This window comes from Rhincodon typus, chromosome 9, assembly GCF_021869965.1.
Source record: "Rhincodon typus isolate 14 chromosome 9, sRhiTyp1.1, whole genome shotgun sequence".
Classification (NCBI taxonomy): Eukaryota; Metazoa; Chordata; class Chondrichthyes; order Orectolobiformes; family Rhincodontidae; genus Rhincodon; species Rhincodon typus.
Genome location: NC_063340.1, coordinates 42,713,983 through 42,727,401, shown reverse-complemented (window position 1 = coordinate 42,727,401; position 13,419 = coordinate 42,713,983). Strand labels below are relative to the sequence as shown.

At 38.7% G+C, this 13,419-nt stretch overlaps 1 protein-coding gene across 6 annotated transcripts in view; it reads right to left on the bottom strand.

Annotated features, from left to right (window-relative positions):
* ccdc88ab (coiled-coil domain containing 88Ab) overlaps nucleotides 1-13,419 on the bottom strand; it is a 342,694-nt gene that overhangs the window by 256,970 nt on the left and 72,305 nt on the right. For all 6 annotated transcript variants that reach the window (XM_048601173.1, XM_048601174.1, XM_048601175.1 and 3 more), the window contains exons 4-5: nucleotides 7,230-7,299; nucleotides 637-695 (exon numbers count right to left, since the gene is read on the bottom strand). In XM_048601173.1, the coding sequence (XP_048457130.1) occupies nucleotides 637-695; nucleotides 7,230-7,299 (129 nt within the window). The remainder of the gene's footprint in view (nucleotides 1-636; nucleotides 696-7,229; nucleotides 7,300-13,419) is intronic.

The following is a 13,419-nucleotide window of genomic DNA, read 5'->3' as shown; positions in this document are numbered from 1 at the left end:
TCCTAGAGGCTATGACGCTGCAAGTGAATATCCAAATACAGCTTAAACACAGAGGATTTCTGATTCAGTTACCTATTACGCAGTAGGGTTACAGACTTCCACTGTTCGCTGGATGAACAAATTAGATTCTTATATTCCTTTCAGATTCAAGGTAAAAGGCTGTGTGGTCTGGTTATTGACCTCTTACTATTGGAAAAATGGGGTATAATTTGGAAGCTCCAGCATAAACTTTCAGCTCTTGTATTCCATGTCTTGGCTAATAAAGGGAAGCATCCCATATGTCTTGTTAACCACCTTATCTACCTGTCCTGCTACCTTCAAAATTCCTTTGAACCTTTTGCAGACTTTTTTTTAAAAAAAATTACCTAATTGGAAAAGACAAAAATAATCTGATTATGCCATTACCAATTTAAATAATGGATTAGTGGGGAAAGGTATCATTAGGTGGGTTCACATTAAGCATGGTGATACAACAAAAAAAAGTCAAGCCAGGGGACATTCAATGTCATAATATATCCTAAAAGGGCTTTTCCATTTTAATATTCTTTGTTCTTGGCAAGTTTTAACTTGAATTTCAAAAAGAAACTGAAGAGCAAAAGGGAGTTGATTTAAAAAGTGAACATAAAAATTACCAACCTGAACAGCACAGCCTAGCAGAAGCAGAAGAAGTTTTTTCATCTCTTCAATACCTTGTTCTGAAACAAAACAGCCATAACCGTAAACTACTATAATTCAACTACGTAAGTAACATTAAATAGGTTAACTTATTCTGGAAAAATCTGTCATTGTTAATTGTAATTAACTACAATGAAAGAAATATATTGAAACGTTAACATTAATCTGTCCCTGATTCACTGTATAAACGAACAATGAGGGCATGGCATAATTGGTCAGTTTGAAAATAGCTAGAGTTTGGTCAATGACTCAACCGCAAGGGGGGGGGGGGAAATAACTTCAAATACTGGCAAAATTCATTCTAAAATGTTGAATACAGTATACATGTGATTTCAGAGCAACAATCCTACTTCAATATTTATGTTAGTTATAAAAACAGAATTTCTTTTGTGACCTAGGGTGGTATTCTTCATTTTTAGACAATTGCAGTGCAATCAATCTACAGTATTTATTTTTCCCCATGGTACATTCTGAATACAAACGATCCAAATCATTTGCCAGCAGCATTCTGTGAAATGTATACATTACCATTCAATAAGATTGTGTTTGTCAGAGGAGGACTGAAGGACCAGATGTCCAACTCCTGCTCTTAAGAACAGACTACAGGTGTTAGACCTCCTTGTACCTACAATTTTGGTGTTATTTCTTTGCAGAAATTCCTTAACATATAGTTTATTAGGGATCTGGAAATGTCACAAACTAGTAATCTGCTTACTCTGCATAGGCCAGCAGACACCCATTTTGTTCAATTATTGCTCCATAAATTCAATCCATCCAACTATTGTCAAAGATATGCAAAAATTGCAGTGAACTTGATTTTCAGTGCGATATGTCATCACCATCATCCTTTTCTCCATCTTCATTGCCACCGCTCCTCATCTTGTCAAGTTGAAGTTTCACAATTTGGCATGGACATCGTCCATCTTGCAGACGAGAAACAACTTTAACCAATTCAAATTCAAGAAGAAAACGACACCAATGTTGCTGGTGGAACTTCAGTATGTAAATGCCAATCTCTTCTTTGTGTGCTCAGAAAACAACTTTCAAACCTTGTTTAAAACCTTCATGGAAGCATACCAAAGAATTGGTGTCAGCCTCAACCCTTTACCAACCCATTTCAGGTCAGATTGTGGCCCAACCCTCAATTAAGATTAACTGAGAAATCCTCACAAGCTTGGAACATTTCCCCTACCTGGGAAGCTACCCCTCGTCTAACACTAATATCGATGCAGGGATTCAATACTGCATCCAATTTGCGAGCGCCACCTTAAGACACTTAAAGGTCTTCGATAACATTAACAACTCTGCTGACATCAAGACCCTTGTGTGTAAGGCAGTCGCCCTTACAACTCCTCTAAATGGCTTTGGTATTCGGACTATGTACAAATGCCACCTCAAGGCCCATTAATAAGTACCAAGATGCTCCAAGATGGATTCTCCACATCAGCTGGGAGGACAGGCACATTAACATCAGTGTCCTTAAAGAAGCCAATCACACCAGCATCAAGGCCATGATCATCCAAAACCAATTCCGCAAACCTGGCCACATGCTTAGGATGCCCAAGTTCTGAATGCAAATCATCTTCACCCAACTCAAGGAATGCACTGGATCAAAAGGAGGAAACAGGAGGCATTTCAAAGATTCTCTGAAGGCTTGCCTCAGGAAATACAACATGGAATTCAATGCTTGGGAGACCCTTGTTGAGAAGAAATTGATTTGGAGGAACCTCTTGTAAGGACACAATTCTCGGAGACATCCCAACTGTAAGAGCAAGTACAGAAAGGAATGCCAACAATTTCAAGGCCAAGGACCAATTCCACCTCCCAGAAATACTTGTCAAGCGTGCACTCAGAGATGCCGCATAAATATTTGGGCTCATCTGTCCGCAAGGATCCACAGAACCCATGACCAGTGACAAGGAATTTTCTAGGTGGACAATCATACACATAAGCAAGTGAGTGCTGACGACAACCTGCAATTTGGTTTTTATTTCTTTGCAGTCATCGCTTAATCATATTTTTTTTTTATATCGGATCTGCACATGTCACAAACTAATAATCTGTGTTCTTTGCACAGGCCACCAGACACCCATTCCTCACAGAATTATTGATTCATAAATTCAATCCATCCAAAATGTTATCATGGGTGTTGCAGGAAACTTGATTTTCAGCCTAGTTTTACACTTGAAAATTATCATAACCGATGTGATGAAATTACAGTGTGAGACGACAAGTACTATCATGAATCTAGATGTTTCATGCTTTGTTTTTCACGTTTTCAAACCTTTCCACTTAAAATTTGGATTGCTAGCAAGAGAACTGGGACGATCTCTGATACAAGTCTTCAAATTCACGAGAGGTCTGGGCAAAGCAGGTAGGGAGCAAATGTTCCCCTTTGTGAAAGGATTGAGAACAAAATATTTAAAGAATTTAGCAAGAGAAGCAAAAAATAGTGAGAAGAGGAATAACATTTTTACATAAGTGGTTATAGTCTAGAATGCACTGTCACTGATTGGGGTGAAGGCAGGTTCAGTCAAGGCATTCAAAAAGAAAATTAGATGGTTATTTGGAAAGGAACAATGTGTGCAGGTACAGGGATAAGGCAGGAGAGTAGCAGTAAGTGAGATACTCAGAGAGCTAGTGCAGATGCGATGAGCTAAATGGCCTCCATCTGCAACTGCAACCAATGATTCTATTCTGTGACACTGGCAGCATTGATGAAACATCCATGAATTTCAATGCGACATGGGGACTTGAGTTTTTGCTGCTGTCTGAAGAATCATTAGACAATGGTCATTTTGGTATTGAGATCTTTTGATAGCTCTGAGTGACCTTAGAGTGAGGCAAGTGTGCAGCAAAGCCAGATCAGTACTAATTGGGAATTTTAATTTTGGGAGAGGCAGACAAGTCGAAAAAGGTAGTGAATTTCTGGAGTGTATCCTGGGTAGTTTTCTAGAGCAATGTATCTTGGATGCAACATTGGATTTAGTAATGAGAAGATTTAGTCAGTAACCTAATTGTGCATGAACATTTATCAAATAGTGATCATAACATGAACCAGTTCAATGTAGTGTTTGAAAGTGAAAAGCACGAATGTAGATAGGCTGACTTTGACAAGATGAGACAGTAAATTCAGAAAATCTGCCAAATGTGTAAAACAACTGAAGAACAGTGGAGGATATTTTAAGAAAATATTTAACACAATAGAAAACCAGTGTCTTCCAAACCACGCCACCCCACTCCCGGTTTGGAAAATTGTACATGTCACTGTTATTTAGGAAGGGCAAAAGAGGAAATCAGGGAATTCCAGAACCGTTAGCCTACACGTGGTCATGGGGAATTTGTTGGAGTCTATAAATCAAGGATGGGGTAATTGAACACCTTCAGTTTATTGGGGAAAGCCAGCATGGATTCCTGACAGGCAGGTCATGCCTAACAAACCTCTCAATTTTTTGAAGAGGTGATTAAAGTAGTGAACAGGGGAATGTCTATGGGCACTGTTTATCAAATGCCTTCTGACATTTATATAAAAAGTACCACATAAGATAGAAGCCCACAAAACTGTTACTGACATAGCTGGGAAATTGTCTGAATGGCAGGTATTCAAAAATCGGCAGTACGTGGCCGGTGGTGTCCTACAAGATCTGAATTAGAGACACAATTATTCACACTGTAACAACGATTTGGATAGCTGCATGTAAAGTCATATATCCAAAATTGCTGATGGCACAAAGTTAGGTGGCATTGTAGACTGAGAGACGGTAGCATAAAATTACAATGGCATACTGATAGACTAAATGAATGGCAAAACTGTGGCAGATGGAGTTCAATGTGAGAGAGAGTGTGAGGTTATCCATTTTGGACTGAAAAAGGCTACATCAGGGTACTTTCTAGATGGTAAGAAGTTAAATACTGTGACTTTCTGAAGAGACTTGAGGGTTCAGGCACACAGATGTTTAAAATATCACAAACAGGTGCAGAAAATAATCATGAAATCTATTGTAACACTAATCTTTATATCTTGAGGACTGGCGTACAAAGATGCAGAAGTTATACTGCATTAATACAAGACCCCATCTGGACCCATTTTGAGCACTATGAGCAGACCTGGGTACCACACCTTAGGAAGGGTATGTTGTCCATAGAGGGAGTACAATGTAGATTTATAAGAATGATACCTGGACTTCGGGGATTAAGTTAGGGTAAGCAATTATTTGAATTAGGCCCGTTTTCTCTGAAATTTGTGATCTGATCAAAGGCTTCAAGGTATTAACAAGAACAGACAGGGTTGACAAAGATAAATTATCATCACTGCTAGGGGATTCTAGAACTGTCATAGAATCCCTACAGTGTGGAAGCAGGCCATTCTGCCCATCGAGTCCACACCAACCTTCCGAAGAGCATCCCTCCCAGAATCACCCGCCTATCCAATATCCCTGGATTTCCTATGGCCAAACTACCTAGCCTGCACATCTTTGGACTGTGGGAGGAAACCAGAGCACCCAGAGGAAACCCATGCTGACATGGGAGAACGTGCAAACTCCACACAAACGGTCGCCAGAGGCTGAAATCGAACTCAGGTCCCTGGCACTGAGAGACAGCAGTGCTTACCACTGAGCCACCGTGCTGCCCAACTGGGGGCCTGGTCTGTGAATTAGGACCTGACAATTCAGGAGACATGTTAGGAAGCAATTCTACATACAAAGGGTGATAATTAGAGTAAGAGACATACATCACAGAAAGACCCGTCAGTCCAACTCGCCGATGCCAACCAGATATCCTAAATAAATCTGGTCCCATTTGCCAGAATTTGGCCCATATCCCTGTAAACCCTCTATTCATATACCCATCCAGTTGCTTTTTAAATGCTGTAACTGTACCAGCCCCCACCACTTCCTCTGGCAACTCACTGCATACACCGACCACCCCCTGCATGAAAACACTGCCCCTTAAGTCCCTTTTAAATTTTTCCCCTCACCTTAAAACCTATTTCCTCTAGTTTTGGACTTCCCTACCCCAGGGAAAAGACCTTGACTTTTCAGCCTATCCATACCCCTCATGATTTTAAGAATCTCTATAACGGTCCCCCTTCAGCCTCCTACGCTCCAGGGAAAATGGCCTCACCCTATAGCTCAAACCCTCCAACCCTGGTAACATCCTTGTAAATCTTTTCTGAACCTTATCAGATTTCACAACATCCTTCCCATAGCAGTGAGACCAGAACTGAATGCAGTATTCCAAAAGTGGCCAAACCAATGTCTTGTACAGCTGTAACATGACCTCCCAACTCCTATACTCAATGCATTGACTAATTAAAGGCAAGCGTACCAATTGTTTTTTTCACTATCTTGTCTACCTGCGACTCTGCTTTCAAGGAACTATGAACCTGCACCCCAAGGTCTTTGTTCGGCAACACTCCCAGGACCTTACCATTAAGCCCTGCCCTGATTTGCCCTCTGAAAATATTTGGAACACTCTTCCACAAATGGCAATTGATGCAGGATCATTTGTTAATTTTAAATCTGAGATGGATACCCTTTTGTTAAGCAAATGTTTTAAAGACACAGGCCAAGGCAGTACAGAGCAGCCATGATCTCATTGAATGGTGGAACAGAATTGGGGGTCTGAATGGCCTACTCCCGTTCCTATGTAAAAAGTATGAAAGGATATGGATATAGGTTGTTCAAATAGAGAGTGTGTTAAGGTGACAATTAGCCATAATCTAAAAGAAAGATACAGTAGGTTTAAGGAGCTAAAGGTCTACTACTGATGGCATGTTCTTTATTATCAAATTTACAAGCAAGATCATGTATATTCACTTCTGCTCCTCTTCAAAAGGGATACACACAACACCAAAAGTGGAGATTAAAATGAACAGATTTACTCAAAAAAAAAATGAGAATATGGCACAGAAACATTGAGACAGCTGAATAGATCACTTAAGTAAACAAAGAACAAATAAGTTCACGTGGGTTGAAATGTTCATCGAAAACAATTATTTAACAATGCAAATTTGAAGTTTTACATCAATGACTTTTGTAAACTTTCATGTTATGTTTGGACAAGTATAATTAAAGATTCTGCAGAACTAAATCCAACAAATCAATCTTAAGAATTCTTTAACATCATAGGTATGCCTTGCAGATCCGCAAGCAACTAGAAAGCGCGAACAGAACTCACACCTTGTACGGAAAGAATTAGTTAGGATCTAACTATAATTTTGCAAGAAATCCTCTTCATTGATTCAGCCAGTTTGACTACATGTGCTCCATTGTAATGTTCAAAAGTTAACAGATAAACATGCATCAAACAATTTCAGACCAACTTAATTTCTGAGCATGGCAGTTCATGCAAATGAAGAAAGTTCACCCAGAATAGATGTCTGGTTGCCAGTTGTTTCTGCAACCAGTTACAAAAATTAGTACGTGCCACAGAAATTGAGAGTTCTGTCCAGATTTGTAGCTGGTTCAAGTTAAATGTTTATGTTTTTTTAAATCCTTAATCATATAACATTACAAATTAAAAACAACTGTATTACAATCATATGAACTTACCTGTGAAGGGGGTTCGGCCCAGGACAAGGACATTTGGTAGAGACATCATAATTAACTGCTGTAAAGTCTCCTGTAGATTAAGAAAAGTTTTAATTCACACATTACATACAAAAAAAAGACAATTTTTAAAAGAAACAAGTACTGGGAATCCCTAGTATCATGTTTCTTTTCCTAAAGTAAGTTGCCAAAAATGTTGGTACTCATGAAAGCTATTGGAAGTCTGTGCCAAAACATTCCATCTGGGTGAAGAAATCCAACTGACTACAAATGAAAACAGGCAAATGATGAAAAACCTATTAAAACTAAAATATTTCAAAAATCAAAAATAGATACTTTTTGCAAATTATAATAAATGTCTTTGCAAAAAGACCATTAAACCTACTGTGCAAAATACAGAACCATAGACTAGCAGAGTTTTCCATTTCATATCTCTCATCATACTCAAATAATTTTTATACACGATTTCCAAATATATTAATCTACTTGGAAACAGTAGATATCAAATGACAATCTAGGCTCCACTACTAAGCTACACAACGCAAGACGTTGGGTTCCAAGCAATGGCTCCACAAAATGTCCTCCAAAACAACGAGCACACTGAGCTGCAGGCTTTGTATAAATGAATATAAACTGCTGGATAAGTCAAGACGTGGCTTCACTACCATTAGAAAGAAAAGAGAAACTGCACTAACATCTAACATTTTGAGCCAAATCTTTTGCTTGCTAAATTTAAAAATAAACTCAATGACAGTACCCAAAGCAAGCAATAAATATCAAACTGGATCAAGTTCCAGCTCAAAGATCTTTACTGCAATCCTGCATGCAATGAAAGGGAGAGAGAAGAGAGATCCTTAATGGAAATAGGTGACCAAGCAGTAAAAGAAAAATGAGAACCAAGACAGGAAGATTTATATCAACTTGCTGTTAAGAGTAACATGGACCAACTGCAAAGGGAGATGCCAGCTAGAGAAGTGGAAACTGGAATACAGAATTTTGAAGAAACAATAATTAAGTATTATTCTTAAACCTCAGAACAAAATACTAAATTAGCTCAATTAATCCCGCATAAGACTTTGAACCCATGTCCCCATCTGCCTGATTAGATAGATATAAAACAGCCCATAGACCTTTTTGAAAGGTATTTCCCCTCTGCCAACACCACAAATAGTCAGTCATTCATCTTATTACTTCTTACCGAGGCTGTGTATAAATTAATTCCCGTTATTTCCTACATTAGTGATCAGACTTTCCAAGCACTTAATTGGTTGTGAAGCACTTTGCAATGCCGAGATTGTTATATAACATATTATGCAAGCTCTTTGTTTATTTTTTAAATTTTAGGGACTTCAGTTGTGTAGAAAGAAAAGTAAATGTGTGAAAAATCTCAGTGCCCTGAAGTAAAGTGATTTTGGGAAAAAACTGCCTTTTATTTGAAAAAACATGTTTTTAATTATTGATAGTCACATGTTTACAATTTAGTCATAGTACATACCATACGTCATACCACAGTATGATTTTCTTAAGTGCTTTAAGACAAACTGATATCAGAAAAGATGCTCTGCAAAGTTTTTTTTAAATTTTGCAATTATCATGCACAATAACCAACCTATTTGTTCAGCATTTTGAGTCAGGTGCGGATCGACTTGAGGCACTTTCCAGCCCCAGAAAAATCACTATTTTTCTACTCAAACCAATAATAGTAGAGTTAACAGAAAGCAGCCAATATAAAAACCTGTGAAAACATGCTGTTTAAAATGTTCTAAGCCTTCAGACAAAGCTTGCTGTAAAATTCAGGCATCCTTCACAAGATTAATGCATAGTTTCATATCAATTCAGGTGGGTGTATTTCACAATCAATTGCTTCTTTTGACAAAAATTTAATGAAAACCCTATGTTCATCATGTGTTCAGTGCTGGGAACTGCACAAGCAAGTGCTACCAGGTCAGCGTTAAGTCCTTGTTCTGTTGAAAATGCTTATTTGACCCAACCTCATAACAGCACACATTACTGCAGCAAGTATGAAAATATATCGAACCTGGGTCTAACACTGCTGCAGGGGGCTTCATATATACATAGAATAAGGATTTTGTTCTATGTATAAAAGATAACTTTTGTTGCTAGAAACTGCAGTTTTTAAAACAAGCTAATTGAACCATTTATCACTATAAACAGCTGTAATATTTGGTATAATAACGCCTATGGAGCAACAGTAATGCTACACACACTTAGAAAATTATTATAACTAACTACTTGACAAAAATGAAACTCAGCCAAAATAGATTCAAAATTAAATTTGCCGTTATAAAAGATATAAAATTCAAATTAAATTAAAACAAAAATATCAACAAAGCCTAATAACCCACATTCAGTATTCTAAGGCCACAATCATTGCATGACATGAGAGAGTTTAAGAAAAAAAATCGATTAGGTCCATTACCGAACAAACCTGTTTTCCATTTTTTTTTTTTAAGAAAGTTAAAAATCTGACAGAATGTAATATAATGGACAGGGGTCCTTGTGATGCATCATGTCCATTAGGAACTGGAGTGATTCCCCAAATTTATTTGGCACCAGGCCATTGCAACCATCAGAATAAGTCTTCATTGCATATTTCTGGCACACAAATGATCTTAGTTCAAGATTAAACATCTTGTGCTAACGCATTATCTCACCTTTAAATTTATTATTAAAATTGCAGTTACAGATACAAGTTAGCAAATTTCATTATAGGAATGACTGGCAGCATTAACCAATTAACAACCGATCAGTCAAATAAAATCAGGAAAAGCACCATTGATGAAAATATGAACTATACAGAATTCTAATTTTGTGCAAAAGAAGAAAATATATTGAACTTTTATGGTTTAATTTTACTGACATTCTGCAGGAAGCTGCAGGAGTATAAATAACATACCACCCTCCCATTTACTAAGCTGCTTTTGTTTTCCAGCAATTTTCCCTCAAAAGAAAATTACATACCCATCATCATTATTCAACAAACCTCTTCCACCCCATAATCTCCACTATCTGATGCCACTAATCTAACGGGTTTCTCCATGTTCTTTCCTCTTCAAGCAGTTTCAATCTAATAGAAACACCATTGTTCATGTAACATCAGGTTGCCAGCATCATTATACATGCAAAATAGCTAAGCCTGTAATAGATAGGCAGCTAAAATACCACATACTGAGATCTTAGAACAGCTGCAGGAAAAGACAAATATCACAATTAAGACAGAGATACATTAAAGCAGAAAAGTCAGACATGATTTTGTTTTGTTTTGTTTAGCATTAAAAGATGATTAATGGCTTTGTTGCTTTCATTATCATTGCTCCATTTCTAGTAATAAAGCTCCAAACACAGTGCTCATTTCCTTACAGTGCTGTGTTTCAGCTTTAAAAGGGAAAGTACACAGGTTTTGACCCATGATTTTTTAAATAATGTTGGTAGAATAGATTAATTATCTTGACATAATAGAATTTCAAATGAGTCAGTTGAGGGGAATGCAAAATCATGAATTTGATATGAATTTCAGTACCACGCGATTTGAAATTTCTTCCTCGAGTTCAATGCCCAAAAGTAGGTTTAATTCACAGTGCCAGAACCTCCGACTCATGTAGGGCAAGGAGGCAGGTTCCAAATCATCTCAGCTGCAACGTGGATTAAATCCCATGCTGTTGGCAAAAATCTGAACCATATGAGCCATCTGAGCCAACCAGCCCCAGGAATCAGACATGTTGTGATAACATGCATTTTTGGATGTTCTAGTCCAGACCCATGAATCATGATTAGACCCTCTAATTTCAGCACATGGCTGACCAGAAATTTCTCACATTCTATCACCCACAACTGGCATATGTTGTAGGAAATTACAGTTTGATCCTCAAATTGTGATAACCCCTTCCTTGGTCATCAAGTCCTGGGGACTTGAACTCAGAGTGGCTGGCTCAGAGGCAGGGAAGTTACTGACCTGTACCACACTGCCTGTATTTTTACTCCTGGGATTCATTTACATTCATTGGTCAGCTCTCAGGTTATAAAAAAAAAGCAAACAGTATTCCACTGAATCTTTTTTCCACCCAATTCCTATTGAACAAAGGGAATTAAAGTTTGCCCCAATACCTTGGTTAGTTTTTTATGTTTGTTGATCGGTCCATCCAACAGATGATATTGTTATTGATAATGGGAGTAGAAAAACAAAGCTGTGGACAATTACAATTAAAAGAAAAGCAAAAAGAAGTTTGATTATGCCAGTCAAGATATTGTGTGGTTTAAGGATCGTCTGAAATGACACTGCAAGCCACTAAATAGTATCGAACCACAACAGAAATCCTAAAACAAAAACAGACCACGTCCCTCGGCGTCAACTGAAGCTGGAGTTAATGGCCTAGTGGTATTATCGCTGGACTGTTAATCCAGAGACCCAGATAATGTCCTGGGGACCAGGGTTCAAATCCCGCCATGGCAGATGCTGGAAATTGAATTCAATAAATATCTAGAATTAAGAGTCTAATGAGGGCCATGAATCCATTGCCAATTGTTGGGGGGGGGTGGGAAATCCCATCTGGTTCACTACTGTCCTTTAGGGAAGGAAACTGCCATCCTTACCTGGTCTGGCCTACATGTGACTCCAGACCCAAAGCAATGTGGTTGACTCTCAACTGCCCTCTGGGCAATTAGGGATGGGCAATAAATGCTGCCTAGCCAGTGAAGCCCACAACCCGTAAATGAAGAATAAATAAAAGACACTCTGCAAGATATCCTCACTCGCATTCAAGGACTTATATCAAAATGCTCAATCACCAAGCTAGCACTCATTAACTGAAAGGTATGATTCTACAAAAGTTGCAGACCCCTTCCTCAATATTTCTAGGCTGTCCTGTCCCACCAGCAGGATAGACTCAGTAAAGGGAAGGTACAGTGGTAGAGACTTGACAAGTGGCCCTCTGATAGAGCCAAGCTGACTATTCTGATCAAACCATGCCTCTCCAAATGGAGGTAAATTGCTTCTTCAGAATTTTTCCCCCAATAGCTTCCCTATCATTGATGTGAGACTCACTGATTCGAAATTCCCTGGTTTCTCTTGACTGCCCTTCTTGAAAGGTGGAACCATATAAGCTGTCCTCCAGTCCACTGGCACCTGTCCGGAGGCCAGAGGAATTAAAAATTTTGGTTAGAGCCCCTATAAAATTTCCTTCCGTGTCCCACAGCAGTCTTTGACACAGCTTATCTGGACATCAATCTGTCCACTTCAAGCCTACCAAAACCTCCAATACTTCCTCACTCCCTATGTCAAGCTACTTAGCATACTCACGGCCCCTCTTCCCAAATTCTGTATCTACATACTCCTTCTCCAAAGTGAAGACAGATATGAAGTACTTGTTTAATATTCTACCAATGTCCTTTAGCTCAACATATAGATTGTTCCTAATGGGCCTACCTCTTTCCCTGGTTATCCTCTTCCCCTTCATATACTTACAAAATATCTTGGGATTCTGCGTAATCCCAGCTGCCATTTCTTTTTCCTGCTCCTGATTTGCTCTCCTACTTGAATTAAGATCCCTCCTGCACTTCACAATAGCCTCCGTTGACTTGTTTGCTTTGTACCTATTAAAAAGCCAGAAACAAAATGAGAAACTGCTGGGAAATCTTAGCAGATCTGGCAGCGTCAGTGGAAAGAAAGCAGTTAGTGTTCCAGATCCAGTGACCCTTCTCTCCACGAATACTGCCAGACCCGATGAGATTTTCCAGCGATTTTTGATTTCCAGCATCTGCAATTCTTTCTGAAAACCTCTTTTTTCCTTCTTATCCAGTCCTGAATATTCCTAGACATTCAGGTTCTCTGGGCTTGTTGCTCCCATTTTCATCCAAAAGGCATCATGTTGGACTTGTAATCTCGCCAATTCCATTTTAAACTGTCCCCCATTGTTCTCCTGTAAATTTGTACAGAAGTAGGTGTTCCCAGTCTACTTCGGCCAGATTCTGCATTCCCCCAATTAAAATCCTTTTTTTACAAATCATCTTTCTCCTCTTCCATAACAAACATGGAAAGTACAGAGATAGTAGGAACTGCAGATGCTGGAGAATCCGAGACAACAAGGTGCAGAGCTGGATGAACACAGCAGGCCAAGCAGCACCTGCTCCTATGATGCTGCTTGGCCTGCTGTGTTCATCCAGCTCTGCACCTTGT